This window comes from Diadema setosum, chromosome 19, assembly GCF_964275005.1.
Source record: "Diadema setosum chromosome 19, eeDiaSeto1, whole genome shotgun sequence".
Classification (NCBI taxonomy): Eukaryota; Metazoa; Echinodermata; class Echinoidea; order Diadematoida; family Diadematidae; genus Diadema; species Diadema setosum.
Window position 1 is genome coordinate 34177321 of NC_092703.1, and position 22061 is coordinate 34199381.

The 22061-nt window shown below is 37.3% G+C and overlaps 2 protein-coding genes across 2 annotated transcripts in view; one reads left to right on the forward strand and one right to left on the reverse strand.

Moving 5' to 3' along the window:
* Positions 1-22061, reverse strand: part of LOC140242464 (uncharacterized) — a 68724-nt gene that overhangs the window by 40869 nt on the left and 5794 nt on the right. Inside the window, exons 2-3 of the mRNA XM_072322196.1 lie at positions 2410-2547; positions 1428-1688 (exon numbers count right to left, since the gene is read on the reverse strand). Of these exons, the coding sequence (XP_072178297.1) occupies positions 1428-1688; positions 2410-2547 (399 nt within the window). The remainder of the gene's footprint in view (positions 1-1427; positions 1689-2409; positions 2548-22061) is intronic.
* Positions 13470-19624, forward strand: LOC140242860 (uncharacterized). Its single transcript, XM_072322607.1, has 2 exons — positions 13470-14601; positions 19596-19624. Exons 1-2 carry the CDS (start codon positions 13470-13472, stop codon positions 19622-19624), a joined length of 1161 nt encoding a protein of 386 aa, XP_072178708.1.

Here is a 22061-nt window from a genome sequence, read left to right on the forward strand (position 1 = left end):
TCAATCATTTACTTAATCTTCAGTTCTCAAGATACATTTTTTTTTTAACAGAGCACTATATTGATTTCATTCTGTATTTTGCATAGAGTTGAAATTTTATATATAAAACAAAATTATTAAAGTCATTCAAAGGAAAAATATGGAAAGTAACTGTCTGTTCAATGCCTATTCAGTGATTTGATAATGAGTGCATGAAGATAACAGAACATTTAAAACTCTTTAAATATATCGCAACTTTTCATTTCAAAATAATTATTATTGGTTATATAACGTCATAATATCTGATGAGACAAGATGTCGACAATGACGTTGACTCAACTTTAATAGCTTTAACTCTCGAATCAATAAATCATCCATTGGTAAAATCATATTTCAAACGCACGCCGCGGACGTTTATACTCATTTGGATTTCTGTAACGATCATTTTTATTCACCATGATCTTGGCCAAGTTTTGTTTCAGTAATGGGAAAACACTGAATCACAGAACCCTTCAACTATCCTTCGGAAACACATTTCATACAAAATTAATGAGTATTTTGAAATAGCTCATTTCAAAAATCTTGATGTTGAATTGATAAACAAACATTCGCATATATAGTGATATTACACCAATCACATCCTTACTCCATTTCATGACTTAGGCACGTAACGCTGATGACTGTATAGAGTATAACGTATGTCCCCCCCCCCCCAAAAAAAAAAAAAAAAAAAAAAATTACAATGGGACCCTCCGCAATGATAACTTTAAAGATAGCGAATCAATCCAAATACCATTTCAGGATACGAAACTATAACTCATTGCCCACATCTTACAGAAAACCTCATTCAATTTGCTTCAGTGTTCAAAGAGAAATGAGGAATTTTGTAGAGGATGTCGGGAATCTCTTCCCTCCAAGTTCTGTCTATTGTCTTCACACACAAAAGCATCCAAGTGCTAAACTTGAAGAATCAGACTCATTAAATGCTTTACAACAATCCACATTTCTCTGTGACCGCTTAACCAAACTAAATGGGGTTTTCTGCAAAATAGAACTAAGATGTTATATTTTTAAGACCCTGAAGTAGCATTTCTACAGTATTGGGCATTATCAATGCGCAAATCTGATTGTGTGTTTTGGTTTTTTTTTTTGTGGGGATGGGGGTGGGGGGTGGGGGAACATGCTGTAGAATAGTCAACATGAGCAGGTTTGTGAACACATGATAGATAATATTTTTTCCACTCCCAGGAATGAGATAAGGCATGCATATTTGAAAGCTCAATTTGTTTTGTGGGGAGAGCATCAGCCTTGCAAACTCAAGGTTTGGGGTTCAATTGGCAGAATGAAATATGTTTAAATGTTGGTTTGGAGTCGCAAAATTTCAACCATTCCTATGGTTTTCATGTCAAAAAAACAAACAAACCAAAAACAACAATGGGTTTACTTACACATGGAAAGGAATAAGTCCCTGTCGATACTCAGTTCCCGGACCAGAATGTCAAACAAGAAACGGGCCTGCCTTTCCACTTGGTTCTGGTCCCACTCATGCAGAACCTTGAATGCAACCTCTTCTATACTAATGCCTCTCTTCATCTCATATTCTCGATGACTGATTTTACTTTTAGAGCATCCAAAAGACAGACAAAATGTTATGAACTGTTCATGGGTGATGCACTCACTGATTTTCCATAGGGTTATCTCTGTCACTTCTGAAACAAAATATCGACAATGAAGAGAACAGATGAATAACAATCCACGACAATTTACTAAGATCATAAGTCCTCTTGATGGGGAACTAACCAAGACTAGCATTTCTTGTTGTAGTTCAACACAAATCCAGCCTGTTAGCAGATTAGATTTTGGCAGCACCTCAACCTAACAAGTTTACCTGACGTGGCCATTGAAAGGTTTACTTTTGTATTTCACATACTTCAGTGACCTTTTACCCGATAATTCAAATCTAATTAGATCATTTTGTATGGTTATACACGTACTCAGTTATTGTACTCGCACGTCACCCTCAAGCCTTTTTAGAGTAGAGCAGAACGCGGAATACCCATTCAACGGTTGATGAGTATTGGACAGACTGAGAGCCCAAATAATAATGTCTTCGTAACCACTACAGGCGTGGTAAATAGGTAGGCTCTATATATAAAAATGGAAAGACGTAGTCCATGTATTATAGTGCACACCACCTTTCGTAAACAAATCGCTGTCATGAGGCAAATGCAATAGTCTGGCCAACAGAATGGACTGATCCCTTTAATAGGATTTGTAAGTCTGCTCAACATTTGAGTTGATACTGTCTGACAGGCTGGCCTTGTTTTCGTTTCTTTGTTTGTTTGTTTTTTAACATGCTTCTTTCAAAGTGCCACACCCTCTCACCCTATAGCTGCTGCGGGTCCCCCTCAAGAAACACTTTGACTGTACCTTTAGCTTCTAGTTCAGTAGGAAATCCAAGATTGCCTTCCTCTGGTGCTAAGACTTTAGCACTTCTAGCTTTCCTGTGTCCCACGATGCCACCTCCACGTTCTGTCGTTGGCTTAGAAGCGGGTCCCGCCGTGCCCGCTGTGGTGGTAGAGCCAACTATCCCCACGGTGAAAATCGGAGTGAGTGAGATTGAAAGAGACTTCATCTTACACAAATTCTGTCTGAACAGTACGTTGTGTCAGAGAACAATGTGTCAAAAAAAAAAAAAAAAAACTCAGAGGAAAATGCAAGCGGAAAATTCTAAACTTACATATGTGTGTATAGATTAATGTGTAGGTGCCTAGGTGTGTACTTGTGTTAATGACAGATTCTGAATGCAATGCCTATTGTTTTTAAATAACTGAAGAGTTTTGTTGCTTGGTTCTGTTTCTCTGTTTCTAAGAAACTGTCTTACTGTTTGCAGCAGGTTTTATTAAACTGAGGCAGTCCTCACAAATTAAAAAAAATAAATAAATATATATATATATATATATATGTTGTTGTTGGTACCTCCACTGAACTACTTTCACCAAAAACTAACTTTCAAATCATCAAATAAGCTCGTATTTTTTTTTCAAAAAGTGTGAATCTGTATGGTGAATATGCTAATGAGCAAGTCTTGGCGAAAAGTCCGACGTCACCGAGGCACAACTATTCCCAGCCGTGTGCTGCTCGTTTATGCGTACGCTAATTGTTACCCGGATCATGGACCTAGGTCCATGCCCGGATGCGTGAAGAAGGCGATGCCTACTAGTATTTGACATTAGGTATTCTGAGTGTGTGTGTGCATGTGTGTGTGTGTGTATGTGTGTGTGTGTGTGTGTGTATTGCGTATTGTATTGGCCGATTCGGGTTCGTTGAGGGCAGCAGACATTTTGTGGCACTGGGCGCAGCCATGAGGTGTCTTAGCCGTCCCCCCTCCTCTCCCCCACCCCACGGGCAACATGTTTATCGCGCACTTGTAACAAAGGTTCGCGCACTAGGCGTCCACTAGGGCGCGGACAAGACGCGGACAAAATGTGGTATTCCGCACTCCTTCGGGAAGCTGTCCGCACGTTCCTGAACGTGTCCGCTCACTGTCCTAAACATGTCGGGGCGTTTCCGCACCTTCTGGAGAGAGAAAAATTTCCGCGTCCAAATTTTGATCGAGACCAAAATTTGGACGCGGAAATGAACTTCCTATGCCCCAGTCACACAGTGCTTTACGATGGGTAACGTCCGCCGCGGATAGATACGGATGAGTGAACGCAGGGGGACGCAGCGTGGACGCAGGCATCCGCAGGGACGTATGTAGACGTAACTGTCCGTAACTCACCCGTAAAGAAACGCAAAATGACGGCGCCAAGCCTGCGAAATTTTGAAATGTTCAAAATTTCGCAGAGGGATTCTACGGATGCAGGCTTACGCAAGTAACCGTAACCAAACGTAATTATCCCTAACTGAACGCAAGTATCCGTAGCCTGGACGCAGACTATCCGCAAAATATTTTACATCCCGTCCGTTTGCGTTCGTTTACGTCCACCGTAAGTATCCGAAAGTAACCGCAAGTTAACATATCCCAACACTTTCGTCCGCTTACGGATAGTTGCGGACAGTTACGGATGCTGCGGACGATTACGTCCTTCGAAGTTTTCCATTTTCCACCCGCATGGGAACACAGAGACTCGTGGGAAGCCACACAACTCGTGTTGCCAAGCTGTGCAGTGCATTTACCTGAAGGAATGCAACAACACAGTCGGAGCAGTGGAGAGGCAGAACCGCGTGGTCAAATTATGAAATTTCTCCCACAAATGGCCATTTTGGTAGCACCAATATACTCATGACATTGGTTGACCCTTGGTACTGAAAATTTTTTCTTGCACTCAATGAATGTATATTTTTCAAAAAGGCCTTATTTTGGGTAGGGAATGGGGTGACAGCATTTAAACCTACATTCATTTTTCTGGCCGGGAAAAGTGTGGGACAGCGATAACTATTATAAAATGAGAACGAATTTAGTATTTCTCCATTGTCTTACCCACTTTACGCTCCATGGAATGTGTATTACATTTTATATATGTCACCGACGGGACAAATAGGCGTCCACTCGGTATTTAAGTAAATACAAAAGAAATATAAATATTAAAGTGGGAGAGCGATTTTCTTAATCCGTTGTCCAAATAAGAAGACTGGGGGAGAAGGAACGACGCATTATTAGCAATTCTTTTAAATTTGAATATTAGATCTATTTTTATTTTTTTTTTTGAAATTCTGAATAACAATTACAAAAGAATATATTTTGGAATACAAGAATACAAAGAATGGAATTAAAATTTAAACTTAAAACAACGCAACACTGTGTTCACGGTAGAGAGCTAAACCATCTCCATCGCGATCCAGGCGTTAAAACAGGAGACAGACAACAAAGTCCTTCTGGAAAGCTCCGTGATGGCGAGAGCATGCCTCAGCCGCCGATATCAACTGTGGTTTAATGTGGTTTAATTATCCAAAAACAAACGACAGTGCGGGGTGTCCGGTAACGTTGGACTCGGATAAGCTGGATGGGTGAAAGCGTCCTTTTGTTATGATTTCTTCTATGACAACAACAAACAATTGCGCATGCGCATTAACAAAGAAAAAATACAAAGAAATAAACAGTATAGTAAAGGGGGCATACGTGTTGAAATATTATTTTGTATCATAACATATATATATATATATTGTACTTGGGTGTGGGAGGGGTGTTTCATTTCGTTTCAGTTCATTTATTTCATTCTTTCTTTCTTTCCGGCAAACATAATACGAAATGAATCAGAAGATATAACATTGGCATGTATTCGACTTTACATGGTAGATGATAGTTAACAAATAAAAAAATTATACATGCATACCGGCAAGATACAAAAGTCATGTCTGGAGAAGAAAAAAGAAAGAATTGAGAGGTTCACTGAAAAGCATGCTTGTAAATTGTGGACCACTCAAAGGATTCTTCATGTGAATATATTTGTGTATAAAGACAGGATAGTACAAAACAGAACAGAACAAGACAGGAGAAACACACGACATTACATGACTTGACAGAAGGGTATACCATTGAAAGTAATAAAGGAAAAAAGGAAAGAAAGAAAAGGGAACATGAAAGGAAAAGCCAACACGCTGAGCATCGGGATTGAAAGAGGAAAATGAGGTGCTTCAGAGCTCGAGCAGCTCAGCAAAGTTTGTACAAATAAGATAATGTAAAAAAAAAATACACAATGATGAATGAAATGATTGACGAATTAATGATTGACGATGAACCCTTATAGGTTGTAGAGACCAGCTAAGTAATGAATAGTATATTATCTTATTATGAATTCAACAAAAAAAAAGTTTCAACTTACGCTTAAACGAATTCAAAGATAAAGAGTTTTATTATATCACAGCTTAAAGAATTCCAGAATCTATAGGGCCAGTGTAAATAAATGTATTTTGCGCCAAAAAGGTTCTCAAAAGGGGTAAATGAAACTCATTAGATCGCCTGGTGGGATAATTATTTTAAAAAAAATGATTTCTTGGAAACATTCAATTAAAAATACTGGAAAGTGCATTTGTGTTATAATTAAACATAAACTGACCCAGCTGAAAGAAAAACAAATCTTTAATCTTTAAAATCTTATTTTTGACGAATAATGGATCTGCATGGCAACGTAGTTAAACACCAAAAATATTACGAAGTGCCTTTTTTGTAATAACATTAGTTTATCCAACAAAGTTTGATGGGCACTACCCCATGCTAAAATTCCATAATCAAAATAAGGTAATATTAATGAAAAATGCAACGTCAACAAAGAAGGCAACGGGATATGAGATTTAAGTCTTTTAATGATACCAATATTACGCGAAATTATTTTACTGATATTAATAATATGAGGCTTCCACGAAAGTTTACTTTCCACTCTAATACCGAGAAACTTATGTGAGATACACGTTTTAAATGAACTTCATCAAAAATAATATCTGTGCCTAAAACTTCTATAGACTTACTAAATAACATATACTTTGTTTTCTGAAGATTCAGTGATAATTTATTGGCTCTTTTCCATTGAGTCATTTTCTTTTTAAATTCAGAATTGACAGTATGGACAAAGGTAAATGGATTTTGGTGGGAGAAAAAAATATTTGAATCATCGGCAAGAAGTATAAAAGAAAGCAATATATATGTCAGATGATCTGCAAAGATCATTAATGTAAATAATGGAAGGTAAAGGTCCTAATATAAGTTTTTGAAGTGTTTGAAAGTCTTGATGTCTTTTTTTTTTTGCTTTTAACGTAACCCAATAAGTCATGAATATCGCTGCACAACGACAGCGTAACCACATGTCTATTCCATGACTGTAAGTAATAATTTTCTTACTCAAATGTTTAACTTATCGATCTATATTGTATTATACTTGTGGTATAATTAGGTTATGTATTCTTTACATTTATGAAATTTATTCATATTTGAGTTGCACAAATAAAGTTTTAACCTCAAGTTCAAAATTTCATATAACTTTTATTACTGTAAAGCAAAACTGGAAACTCTGACTGAAGAAATTAAATCTATGAGCCGTCGCATGACTGACATAGAGGCCACTGTTGAAATGAACTCATCCAAGGTCGCTGAAGTTGAGAAGGAAATCCCAAAAGTACGTGCCTCCCTACAAGAAGAAATTGCTCAATTGAAGGAGAAACTGCTTCTAACGGAAATCTACTACAGGAAGCAAAATTTGTTGTTCTACGGTGTTGAGGAGCAAAGAGAGGAAAACATCTACACTACGCTTACTGATGTCTTCATACTCCTCGGCCTGGATGAAGAGAAGGCCAAAGGAATACAGCTAGTTAACGCCCACAGGCTTCCCCGCCGCAACCCACACGGAAACGCTGACGCCCACCACCCAGCCTCAAACCGCCCATCCCCCGCACCGATAATCGCTAAGTTCGTTCGGATGGCTGACCGGGATCTCATCCTCTCCACCTTTGAGTATCAAAAGCGACCGAGGAACACCCCTGAAGGAGACGGAACCAACCCGTCTCCCCCTTCCCGGATGACCGTCAGGACCGATCTCCCTCCCACGTTGAAAGCCCGGCGCGGCCACCTTGCTGAGGTGGCTTACAAGCTGCGAAAGGAAAAAAACTTGTCTACCAGAATTAAACTACTAGGAGTCAACATCGTCCTTCAGTGGAGAGAGAAAGGAACAACAGCATGGAAACCTTACCAAGACTGAACCCCTCATCACCTCAGGTGACCTAGCTTGTTTTTTGGTATTTTTTTTTTCTCAATGGTTCAGAAATAAGAAGTAAAATGAATTACAGCTACATATCAATGTGAAACTGAGGGGGTAAAATAGCAAACGTTGTTTCTTTTGCGTTTCTTATTGCTTTGGCACTTTCTTTATAAGCCTTTTTCCAATGTGTTTTCTATCCAAACTTTAAAATCCCTCGGTTTGAAATTATAATAACATGTAGAGGGAAAAACACCTTCAGTATATTGCACATTTCGGTATTGTAGTTTAATTTGTAATTATGACTTTAAATTTCTGTCATATTATAATGAAGTAATATGAGTGGTTTTCTTTTTTTCTATCTCACCGCAAACCATAAAGATATCGTACACAGAATGTTCGATTTTTATGACCTTTTTTCTTTTCTTTTCTTTCTGCTATATAAAAAATAAATATCAATTAACAAAATGGGGAAAAAACTAAACAGAATAAAAACGATCTTCAGTACTGGTACCAGGTACACATGCTCTCAACGCAAAATATAAGCAGAGCTTTACTTTTCCTGTACACCACGGCTGTGATTTTCACGTACAAGCTCATGTTAGCCGAACATACTGAACACTGGGTCAGAGTGAGGGATGTACAGTCTTATTTGTCGTTTTAAATCTGAACTTATTTGTCATCAATGATGACCCTATTCCACACTCTTGACAATCCCCGCGAAACGAATTTTTACTGGTGTACTATGCATTGCTTGTTACGTTATTACACCCAAGAAAATTTATAACGAAAGAAAAAATGGAATGCAATGTTTGATGTAGCAGAGAAATACTTCCACCTCAGATCGATTGGAGGCATGCATTCATTACACTCACTTTAGTGATTGTGGTACTGATGTTTATAATACCTCTTTTTATATATATAGTGTCCAATTTGCTTCATATGAGAAAGGTCTATCTGATGAGTAAAATTCTCATTTTTTCTACTAGTTTGCCTTTTTTTTTCTATCGGCAAACGTAAGATCCCATTTACTTCCGAACACGTTAAAAGTCATGCGTGAAAGTTCTCCCTCTATTGGGACGACCCATCACTCCTTGTAAAATGTGAATACTATACATTTTATTCTAAAATACAGCTCAACATCACAATTGTATTTGTCATTTATTTATTCTCTGTGAATTGTTATTTGAACTTCGAGCATGTATCACCCCATTTCTGAGTCTTGTATATCCCCTGTATCAATCAATAATCTTATCCCCACAGCTTATACCCACAGCTTAAAACATGTAGTCATAAATGTTCACACACTTCTAAAACAGACACAGGATGCTGTTTCTCTTCCACGCCACGGCTGCTTAATATCTTCTAGGCACACTGGCCGTATGGAGGGGTCAACTATTTCGATACCTTGACTTTCATCATGATTAAGAACTACCCAAGGCACATTCATGTTGACTAACAGAAAATAAAAAACTCAAACACATGAGCCTTGAAAGGAATGTATATTTGTTACTACAACAACAAATTTATAGCACCGAAATATTTCCAAGGTTAGATTGGTTTGTTCAAAGCATGCATTCACTACAGTAGTAATCTGACTTTAACGACTGCTTAGATATTTGCTTTTTGTGTTGTCTTATTTTTCGTAGTGAAATTCTGTCCAGTCGTTTTGAGAAAGGTTTGTCTGATAACTCTGGTCCTTTTTTTTTTCTCTTTCTATTTTTGTTGTCTTTTTCCTTTTGGCGAATGTAAGGTAGTCCTTCGCCTTCAAAAATGTAGAACCACATGCGTGAATCTTCTTCCTCTACTGGCATGACCTTCCATTCCTTTCTTTTCTTACTACGATACATTGCATTCAAAAGTACTTCTTAAAATCACAAATTATCTATTCATTTGTTGTGAATTGTTATTGATGAATTACGTTGAGCTTAATTTAACTACCTTCTGAATTTTGTATATCCTCTGTATCAACCGATGATCCAGATAATGTCTGTAGTATACCTATACTTTTGTATAAAAAACAAACAAAATAAACGTGAAACCCCTGTATTTGTTGTTCACACACGTCTAAAATGTAGACAGTGCGTGGCTCCTTCTCCTCACCACGGTAAAGCTAATAGTCAATATTTTACATCGGTCTTCTGGGCTATTTTTGCTGTTCGTTCGGAAGGGTCAAATACCTTGACACCTGGACTTTCACGATCAATCTGTATTGGTTTTATTGTGAAGAAGAACAAATGAAAGGCACAACTGCGTTAGCTGGTTAAGAAAAAAAATGATAATTAAAGAAAAAGAAATAACAACATTTGACGTTTTAGCGTCGAAAGGAATGTATGTTTGTCACCACCCTTCAGCAGCTAAATAAGGCTGCCATGCATGCAGGAATGTTCCATTTTATACCCCGTCTTGCCCGTTGGATTTAGTGGCGGGCATTATCCTTTGATAAATAAAGAGAGTTACATAATTTCTAATTGAAAATGGGCTGCTTTCAATTGTCAAATCCACCATCACTGCGGCCGGGTATGTCAAAACACATTCCAACCCGGAGCTCTTTGGTTGATAATTTTCCTTTTTCTTACAACTTATTGTTACTGAGCAAGAACATCTGAAGTCAACCAATTATGTCAGCTAAGCTTCCATACATTTTTCCTTGTTTTGATATTCAACCATGGAACTCAATTGTGTATTAGCCTCACCACATGTGGCCAATTACGTGCCTTGTGCATGCGTAAACCAAAGTCAGGGCGAGGTTTCCCCTCCACGCCTCTGCTATCTGACCTCTTCGTTGATCCACTGTGAATGTATAGAGATTCAATTCATAAATTATTATATTTAAAGAAATCACATTATATTGTAAAGATTTTGATGACCGGTAATGTGAAAAACCTAACGAGAAAAAAGGGAAATCAATTTCTGTCATCACTGTAGGGGTACACAGTTCAAATCGGCAAGGTATATGTTCATCCGCCACCAGCCTGCGAGCTGAATGGTGACAATTAGTACCTTATGTTTTCAAGTATTAATTGTAAAGCCAGAAATGTTCACCTGCCTGTTTCGCTCTAAGTTTCAAAACTTTTTTGAACCCATATCTCCAACTTTCTGAATGAAAGTTACTAATCAATTTTAAGTTTTCTGATAACTGGCAAACGGTTTTTACAAACCTCCATACTTCCTGTTATTGAACCTCGATTTTCTCAGTATAGTATCCCCTGCACTGCTTTGGCAGGCATTTATCCCATTTATCCCTGTACTTGCCCAACAAAATTATTTTGTTTTGCAAATCATCTTTGTGAAAGTCAGGTGTTCCCACTGACGTACGTAACATTCTTATTCTATGCATGTGTACTATCAGAATTTTGTAAGAATGTGTAATCGTTCACATGTTTAGTGTATAGACACTGAGCATGGCTAATCTTTCACACCACGGCCTACTTATATCTCTATATGTTAATCAAGCCACTGCAAGTGGCACCTGTGTTTGACGCGTGTTGAACGGGTTCCTGTTTGTACACCCTGATTTCCATTCAATATTTGTACAGTATTTTTTTTTCTTCGACGCGTCTTTTAATGGGTACATGGTTAAAAGTCTCGTATTTGATAGTCAATACAGAGATTGCAAGAAATGTACCTTCACTCCCCCTTTACTCCCCCTCCCCTCCCTAACTGGACAAGGGCCACGGTCCTTTGGTTTTTATATAAAGGAACTCTAAGTTTGTAATGAATTTGTATAATGAATTTGTGTCAACCAATGATTTTATTCAGTTATTTCTGCAACGTAACCATAATTATATATAAAAAACAAACAAATATGTAGTCTTTATAGTTGTCCACACACGTCTAACATATAGACACAGGGCGTGGCTCCCCTTCCTCACCACGGTAAAATTATATCCAATATTTTATATCGGTCTTTTGAGCCATCTTTCCTGTTCGTATGGAAGGGTCAAATACTTCGACACTTTGACTCTCATGATCAACTTGTATTGGTTTTATTGTGGCTATTAAGGATCATGTAAGGCACAATGGCGTTGGTTGAGCAAAAAAAAAACAAAAACAAACAAATAAAGAAAAAAATCATTTAACACATTAGCCACGAAAAGAATGTATGTTTGTCACTACCTTCCAGGAGCCCTACCATTCAGGAAGATTTTATCTACCCTGTTGGATTTATTGACGGGCATCGCCCTTTGACTCGTAAATAAGTTACGTAATCTTTGATTGAAAATGGTTGTCTTCGATTGCCAAGTCCACCATTACTGGGAATGGGAATGTCAAAGCACATTCCCATCCGGAGCTCTTTGGTTGACAGTTTTCCTTTTTCTTACAACTTATTGTTATTGAGCAAGAACATCTTAAGTCAACCAATTGTCAACTAAGCTTCCATACATTTTTCCTTTTTCGATATTCAACCATAAAACTCAATTGTACCTTGTAACATCACTACAAATATATGTGTTGTTAATTACGTGTCTTGTGCGTAAACCAATGTCAGGGCGAGGTTTCCCCTCCACACCTCTGCTATCTGACCTCCTTGTTGATCCACTGTGACTCCCAACGCTGAGTGTAATGAATGATAGAACCATGGCTTGTTTCAACCATTTTTATTTCCTATTACAGTGTATATACATTCATATGTATATATATATATATATATTTTTTTTTTTTTGATGGCGGTTATCAAAAAAGTTTAACGGGAAAAAAAGAAAACCTTTTTCGGTCATCATTTTAGGGATACACGGTCCAATTTTGCAAGGTTATGCTCATCCACCACCTGGTCATTCTCAAGTATGGTGACAGTTTATAGTACCTCATTTTTTCACGTATTGATTGAAGCCAGACATTTCTACCCACATATTTCACTTCATAGTTTCAAAATGTTTTTGAACCCACAACTTTAAATTTTTAAAGAAAGTCACTAATCTCTTTTAATTTATAACTGGTAAATGGTTCTTTTAAACCTCCCACACTTTTTGGTATTGAACTCCGATTTTTTTTTTATTATTATTATTTTTAGTACAGCACATCCCTCACCGCTTTGGCAGATATTTATCCTACTGTGAACTGTCCGAAAAAAAAAATCCCTTTGTTCTACGAATCACCTGTTGAAACTCCGAACCCATTGATAAGACGTCCGTATTATACATGTACAGTAAGCAGTTTCCATGAATGTATAATCGTTCACATGTTGTGTGTCGACACGAGGCGTGGCTGCTTTTTCGCGCCACGACCGACTGATCTCCAATGGTGATTAAGCCACTGCAAGTAGCACCTGCGTTTGACGCATGTTAAACGGGTTGCTATCAACACCCTGATTTCCATTCAGTATTTGTACTGTTTTTTTTTTTTCCTCTGATACGTGTGTTAATGGGTGCATGGTTAAAAGTCCCACATTCAATAGCCAATACAGATGTTGCAAGAAATGAACCTTTACTGTTTACTCCCCTTTACTCCCCTCCCCCCCCCCCCCCCTGTATACGGGAAAGTCTCCCTGAACTTTAACTGAGCAATTGTCACGGTCCTTGAATTCTCTGTCTGTACGTGTTTTAAAGCACAACACCTTTATACTGAGTGGTCCGGCTATCCCCTGGTGATCTGTTGTAATTGCGTACTAGTAATTATTGTAAGTGTGACCAAGATGGGTCTAATTGTACCAAATTTTGTATTGTATATTGAAACCCCACACACATTTGCACTTTGTACACACACCTGCACAGTAGTATGCACTTGCAAAATGCACATTAGCACCTATGCAGTTGTTGTCTCTCAAATCTCCGGTAATTTACATTTCTGTATTACAGAATGGCGTCACATATGAATACCCCCGATATTCCTGATGACGTTATGCCTGTGCGCGACAGTAAATATTACACACCCCTTGAATTCAATGATATTGTATCGTATAGTTCAGATAATATTTCACTTCTTCATATAAACTCTAGGAGTTTGAATAAAAATTTTGAATATTTGGAAAATCTTTTGCACTCTTTAAACAATTTTGAATTTTCTGTTATTGGAATAAGTGAAACTTGGTTACATCAAAACTCCCCAGATATCTTTAATTTACCCAATCATAAATTAGTTAGGGCTGATCGTCAAGGAAAAAGGGGTGGCGGTGTTGCGTTTTATATTGCGCAAAATTTACAGTTCAAAATCCGTTCTGAAATCACGTTAAGATATGCAGAAACGTTATTTATTGAAATTGAGAACCCACTCTCTAAAAATGTTATTATAGGTTTAATCTATCGACCTCCTGATCTGAATTGTGAATTATTTTGTGATGAATTGGATTTATATCTCCATAAGATAGGTAATGAAAGTAAACATGTTTTTATTTTTGGTGATTTCAACATTAACTTTTCGCCCACATCCGATAACAATAATTCCCTTAATTTTATGCATTTAATGTATTCATATGGGTATATGTCAATTATCAATAAACCCACCAGGATAAATCCACACTCGTCAACTCAGATTGATAATATATTTTCGAATGTGTATAATAATACAATTATGGGGGGTATATTATGTTCTGAAGTTTCTGATCATTTACCAATATTTTCAATTTGTGAATGTAAAGTGGGTCGTAATAAATTACATGATAAAATATGGTATTATAAAGAGTCAAAACGTAATGTGGAATTATTGAAACAGAATTTATTTTTAGAGGAATGGACAGATATTTATAGTATTAACAATGTTAATTTGGCATATAAATGTTTTAATGATAAATTATTATATTATTATGAAAATAATATTCCTTTATGCAGAATAAAAATTAACCGAAATAAACCAAGAAATCCTTGGATTACAAAAGGTATTTTGAAATCCATAAAAACTCGTAATTTTTTGTATAAGTTACACATTCGTAACCCAACTGAATTTAATTTGAATATGTATAAAGTTTATCGAAATAAATTGACAAAATTGATTCGTTTATCCCGCAGATTATATTTTTCTGACAGAATGAAAAAGGTTTCTTCGAATATTAATGCAACATGGAAAATTATTAAAGAGGTCCTAGGTAAAAAGCCTGATTCTCCACCAACGGATGATATCACATTAAACGGTATTAAAATAAATGATCCCAATATGTATGCTAATTCATTTAACTCATTTTTCGTTAATATCGGTCCGGAACTTGCTACTAAAATTAGCAATACTTCTGCTCATTTTACAGATTATCTTTTTGACCAAAATCAAGAGTCTATTTATCTTAATCCAACAAGTCCCAGTGAAATCATTAGTATCACTAAATCTTTAAATAGCTCTAAATCTTGTGGCTCTGATAAAATAAGTATGATGTTATTGAAAGAAATAGTTTATCCACTCGCAGAACCGTTAAGTTATATATTTAATCTTTCTTTATCACAAGGTATTTTCCCTGATCTGCTGAAAATAGCGAAAGTTAATCCTGTACATAAAAAAGATGATCCTCATGAAATTAGCAATTATCGTCCTATTTCTTTATTGCCTAGTATATCCAAAATCTTAGAAAAAATTGTTTATAATAGACTTCTTAAATTTATTAATAAGTATGATTTACTTATTCCCAATCAATATGGTTTCAGAAAAAATTATTCAACTGATTTAGCACTAACACAAATTTATGACAAAATTACGAGTGCTTTTGCAAACAAAGAACATGTTGCAGGTATATTTTGTGATTTGAGTAAAGCATTCGATACTCTTGATCATTCTATTTTACTCACGAAACTTAGTCATTATGGTATTCGAGGACAAGCACATTTATGGCTTAAAGATTATCTAACTAATAGAAGACAATATGTTATTTTTAATGGTTGTGAATCTGACCCCCTTTTAATTAAATGTGGTGTTCCTCAAGGCTCAATTCTAGGCCCATTATTATTCCTTCTTTATGTTAATGATATTATAAATACATCCTCTCTTCTCTCTTTTGTTCTATTTGCTGACGATACGAATATATTTTATTCTCATAAAGATCTTAAGATTTTAAATGACACTCTAAATATTGAAATTAGTAAAGTATCAAATTGGTTTAAGTCTAATAAACTTTCTTTGAATATAAAAAAGACTCATTTTATTCATTTCAAACTTCATTCTCATAATGAAGATACGTTGATACATATTAACATTGATGATATCCCATTAGAAAAGAAAATGAATTCAAAATTTCTAGGAGTATATATAGATGAAAGTTTGACTTGGAATGAGCATTTACATCATGTTACAACGTGTATTTCTAGAAATATAGGGATAATTTCCAAGCTGAAGTTCTTTCTTCCTCGTTCAACTTTATTTCTATTATATAATTCCTTAATTCTCCCATATATAAGTTATTGCAATGTTGTATGGGGTACTTGCGGCTCTACCAAAATAAATTCTATATTTAAATTACAAAAGAAAGTTATACGTATTTGTACAGGATCGCATTTTCTGGCTCATACTGATTCTTTATTTCATGAGCTTAAAACATTGAAGGTTTTTGATTTGAATATTATTCAAGTAGCAGTAATTATGTTCAAATATATACATCATCAACTTCCATCATCGTTTGATAACATGTTTAGGTTCAATACTTCTGTCCATTCGTACCCTACTCGTATATGTAGAAATTTCCACCTTTTGAATCCCAAATTATTAGTGACACATAAATCTATAAGATATTCGGGTCCGGATATTTGGAATAATCTCCCGGATAATATAAAGTCTTGTTCAAGTATTTATTCTTTGAAAGCTTCACTTAAACGATATTTGATACAATTATATTCTCCAAACCAATTGAGCTAACAAATATTTATAGTATAGATTGTCATCTTATTGTCAATCTCTATTTTCTTCCTTCAACTGCATCTTGCACTCTCACCTGCAACTGCACTGCACTCACCTGATCACCTTCCTCCAAGAGAGTTATGTCGTTGGATAGTCATTTTATGAGGCCTCCATCCATTTCAAGTTTAATCGCTTATGATGGTGGTCTCCTGCATTCAATTATCTCTGTTGTTTACTGAAAAATACTGTATATTTTATTTCACGTTTCTGTGTATCAACATTGCTCAATGCAATCACCTATGTGAATCTATTTATGTACTGTTATCGATTTATTTCACTGCACTTGTTATTCTTTGTCTTTGTACTTTTTGAAGTTTGCATTCAAATTGCATTTGATTGAATGCAGAAATAAAAGCAAACAAACAAGCAAACAAACAAATTAAAGGATTACGAACTTGTACGTAATTCAATTTCAGTTTTCCCCAGTGTACAATGTAAGACAGTCCAATATGTGATAACTTTGTTGTCATAATACACTGACTTAGCAGGGATCGTCAAAGAAAATCATACTGTCCATAATTATTTATATCAATCTGTAACTATCCGTAACTATCCGAAAATATCCGCAACTCTCCGCATTAGTGTTCAGAACTATTATGTGCCAATTCGCAAGAATATCCGCAAGTGGACGCAAGCAGGGGCGGCGCAGCCGTGAGGGCCGTGGGGGCTCGGGCCCCCACACTTTTTGTGCACCATACAAAGGAATATATAAGGTGTCATCACTTTTGGCCCCCACACTTTTTTCAACCCGGAAGTACGTAAGAGGCACTACAATGGGAGGAGAGAGAATGAGCTGAGGACCTTTTTTATTTTGCTTGTCAGCTGAAGAAACCCGGAAGTGGACGGGTAGAGATGAGCTGAGGACCTTTTTTTTTTTAGCTCATGAAACCCGGAAGTGGGCCCCCACACTTTTGAAAACAGTGCGCCGGCCCTGGCAAGTACTCGGATCTGGTCGTATTTGTCCGTATCGCCCGCATTTTCCCCGTATGTTTTGAACAAATTTTCTGGTGACGGCAAAGGATACGCGGGAGTCCGCAGAAAAAATGACTTTTTTGGACGAAACGTCGGACGCAAAGCATTATGTGACTGGGGCTTGACACCTTCGGCGACTTGTCCTGACGATGTCCTGAGGATGTCCCGCTTGTCCGGAACCATTTTGCTCCTTCCGCACACGCTCCGGAAAGAATCTCGCGGTGTGGGGAAGCTTCCCGAATGAAAGCGGAAGACACCAGGAATGTTTTAGGACAGCGTGGAGCTGAGGCGGATCTATATATGCAAGTGTCCGGAACCGATGCGGAAGTTTTGTGATCCAGACACGAAAATGTCGACACTTTTCGCGAGCGTCATGCCAATGAAACGCAAAATGAGCAAGAAGGGAGGCGAGGCCCCCATGCAAATATCCCCATCACAGGCATACCTTTCGTCTAGTGCTGAAGAACAGGTAAATCTAAGGAATTTCCGGTCCCAGAACATGCAGAAGGCAAAGAGGAAGGTAGTAGAGACTGTGCCAAAAGCAACCAGAAAGAAGTGAAATCGGCCCCCTAACTTTCTAGTAAGTTTATGTTGATTTGATCTTTTCAGAAATTATTTTTCATCTGAGTGACTTTCCTGGTTCCTATTACTTACTATGGTACATTTTCCTTTATGTTGTTTTCGTATTTCATTTGCAAATAAACTAGGTTGTTCCATGTGACAGCCCAGCTGAAAAATCACAAAAGTAGGTGGAAGTACACTCAGAAAAAAAAAGCATAGAATTTTTGGCTAAATGTTAATGTATTATATAAACATGAACGAGTTGTTATTCATACGTAAATGCTTTCTAATGATACAACATATTAGAACAAAAGACAAATTCATCACACTAAAAAGCGTGAATTCTATCGCAAAGATATACCTGTGGTCTCATTACAATGTAATATCTTTGAAGCCCAAAACAACAATGAAAGCTAAAGATAATGGAGGAAAATGAAGAATGTTCTGTCAATTCAAAATTTAAGTGCAATAAGAGAAAAAGCAATAAATTATAAACTCGAAAAAGTGTTAAATTTCTCTCTGTCTTTTTTTTTTTTTTTTTGCTGAGTGTATATATTTAAGTACCCATTAAGCATCACAAATTATTTCAGAAATATTCTTTACCTGAATGATTTTCGTAGTTGTTATTACCTAATAATTTTATCTTCTCTTTTTGTTTTAGTTTCAAATAAACTCGATTGTCCAATTTGACAGCCCAGCTGAACCCCCCCCCCCCCAAAGAAAAAAAGTAAATCAAAGTAGGTTAAAAATATTTCCCCATTTTTACACTTCATTGACAATAGGCTAGTAAGCTCTAAGCATGAAAAAAAAAATACTTCTCGGAATCATTGCAAAATGTTCAAAAGTGATCAAAATAAGAGAGAGTTAGAGATGCACAAGGGTAAAAATGAAAGAAAGAAAAACAAATTTAATGATTAGGATCATTTTGGCATGCTCTGCAGAAGTATCAGACAAAACATGTATATACTTCACGATGGATAAAGCACAGGTCTACAAAAAAGGGAATATATAATATATAATATATAATAAAACTGCAACAAAGTTCATGCTCTATTCACCAACGGTTTATTTCTTAATACAGCATGAATTTTGTTGCAGTTTTGTTACTTATCTTTTTATCTTGCCAACACGTGGAATACCTATATATACATACATTAATTTTCACTTTTATGTATATGATATATATATATATATATATATATATGGTTCAAAAAGTTTGCGAATATCATCCATGTGACTGAAGGCAGAGAAAAGATTGTTCTCCCAGATGAGACAAATCCAAAAAAAAAAAAAAAAAATGAGTCGTCAGCCGACACGCAGACAATCCTATTCTTCGACTTTTGGTGGTCACATTTATAAAATGATATTGACCAATAATATCAATATAATATCAGCAGCTACTGCGGAAGCACAACAAGGAGCATCAATGACGGCTAGCAGTCAAATGAGGAAAAGTCAAAGTCAGCGCCAAATCTATACCTTTCCATTTTCCTGGTACTGTCCGCAGTTTGTCCGCATGCCTAACTTGTGTTGTCCGGAAGGCATCCTGATTGTCCGCTTCCATTCCTGGTGTGATCCTAGATGTTTTCGCGCCGCCCGGCTACGATTAGCATATTCCGAGGTATTTCGCGCTCTTCCGAAGTGATTCCTAGGAATGTCCGCGGACAGTCCTAGGAATGTCCCAGGACAAGCCGATTCACAAAGTTATTCCGCGTCCGTCGCGGACAGGATGCCGAAATGACAGAATTTGCTTCCCGCAACCCTTCCTGGGCTTGTCCGCGCCCAAGTGGACGTCCGCCCTAAGCAAGCATTCGCGCACCCAGTACGAGACGCCCATTGGCTAAAACCATGCATCAGTTTTTCATTCCGTGCGCGGAAGGGGGTGGGGGAACGGGGAGGGTCGGCTAAGACACCGCGTAATGGCGCTGCCCATGCCAAAAATACACACAGCGCGTCACAGAATCGGTCAGTAGGGAGCTTTAGATTTTAGACTCGCAGACGTTCAAAGGAAAAAAACATGTTCTGAGCTTGCGCAGTAGCGCGCGTAAAGTCAATCTATTTTTAGCTTGCGTCGCCTGAGTTGTTTACTACGCGTACTGGGCTATTTTCACGTCCGCACAGTTTGCGACGTAGAGAGCTTCTTCATGCACTGATGATATGGGGGCGCGATTTCATTTTTTATACGTTGCGTCCCAGCGTAATCTAAAGCTACTTTTCTACACGACGCAGGGAGAGGAGAACGTCCAGCGCAAGCGTCGGCTCAAACGTCCGCGCGTCAAAATCTAAAGCTCCCTAATATTAGCACAGTAGACCTGTTGATGGTACAGTGTACTACAGTTACAGATCTATAGATACCCCGGTTGCGTTTGCCCTTCTCGCGTTTCCAGTCTATCACAGCACAGCACTGGCGCCGCGCATGCAGTTACACTGTTTACAGTAGTAGGCTATGTTCCAGTACATGTACGTGCGAAGAAACGGTTCTACACGTTCGGCGTAGTCTGGTATTAAAGGCTATCTTTCATCATGCCGACGGCGATGTGTCAAGCAGTATTTTGCTCGAATCGTAGAGAAATTGCCCAGGAAAATCGTTGTTTTTTGTTTGTTTTTTTCATCCCAGACCCACAAAAGGATCTGAAAAGTGCGCTGTATGGCTGAGAAATATCTGTACAACGAAGCCGATCGTGTTGTAACGTTAGGCCTGCTATGCGAGATATGCGAGAAGCATTTGAGAAGCATGTTTTGACGTGGACAAGCAGGCTGTGGCCCTCGGTTATAAGCCGAGAAAACTGAAGCTAGCCAGATGCAATCCCGACCATATTTGCTCATGAGTTATAAAACAGAAACACCTCTAGCAGAGAAGAGAACAGAGGAAAGGAAGCGTAAAATTAATGTTAGGTAAAGAAAGTGGCTAGTATGTGTAATTTACGGTGGGGCTGCAGCCGGGGTTGGACTGCAGTACAGTGCCACTGCAAGTGCCGACTGGACCTGGACGGCAAAGTGGAGCGAAATCATATTCCTGCGGTCCACTGTTTTTACCCTATCTGGTAGAAGTCATATTCGTTTTTATATCTGAGTACTTACGGAAATATCGAGATAGAAACAATATTTCCTTTGAAGAATTCGAGTCTCTTATGCCCAGGTAATCTTCGGTCTGAACGCCAAACTCGGCTAGACGGAGTACTGTGTACATTAGTATGGTAAGAATTCGCGTGCGAGAGTGGTTTGTACGCAAAGTAGAATGCAACACGGACAGAAGCTAGAAAAGGACCGTGCCTATTTGATTTCAAGTATATGGTATATTTGATTTTGAAATGTGTATAAATGTATGTTTACAATATTGATTTACGTGAATTGTATATAATTATATAAGCCTGAAATATTTTACGTAGAATAATAAAATCACATATTTTCACGTTTTATGATAAAATTACAACTGATCATTTGAACACTAAAATTGGTGTATTAAAGGCACGGCTGTCAACTTGGTGAGTACTAGTATAGGGCATCAATGACGTACATCTTTTTGCAGGCTCTTAAACACGATCGCTTGCAGGAATTATTTTTCAAAAATCGCGTACGGAGACAGTTTTTAATTTCCACGCGTATAAACTGGTGAAAGGTTATATTTTTTTACTCTTCTTAATTATCAGTAGAGTGAAAATCTCAGGACTGCCTCCCTTTGGTGTAGAGAGATTTGCATAATTTCCAGTCATACAGTTTTGGGGTGCAGAAGGTACTACTTGCTTGCAGTAGGCCTATGTCAAGAAAAAATGGTAGCAAGTGTTATGGTACAATTCAATTCAAACTTTATTTTGACATTTTTAGAAGAATATTCAAAACGATGATTGGAATTTTACATATATCAATTTTTATGCGACTAGTACATGTACTTTAAAAAACCCTTAAATACTCACACTTCCATACTCTGCAAAAAACAGAATAAAGGAAAAATGGAGGTACTCACGAAGACGATTATGTTTGTAATATGTGTATATCTAAAAAAAAAGTGGGGGAGAAAACAAAGGGTGAAAACCTCACGTCTACCGA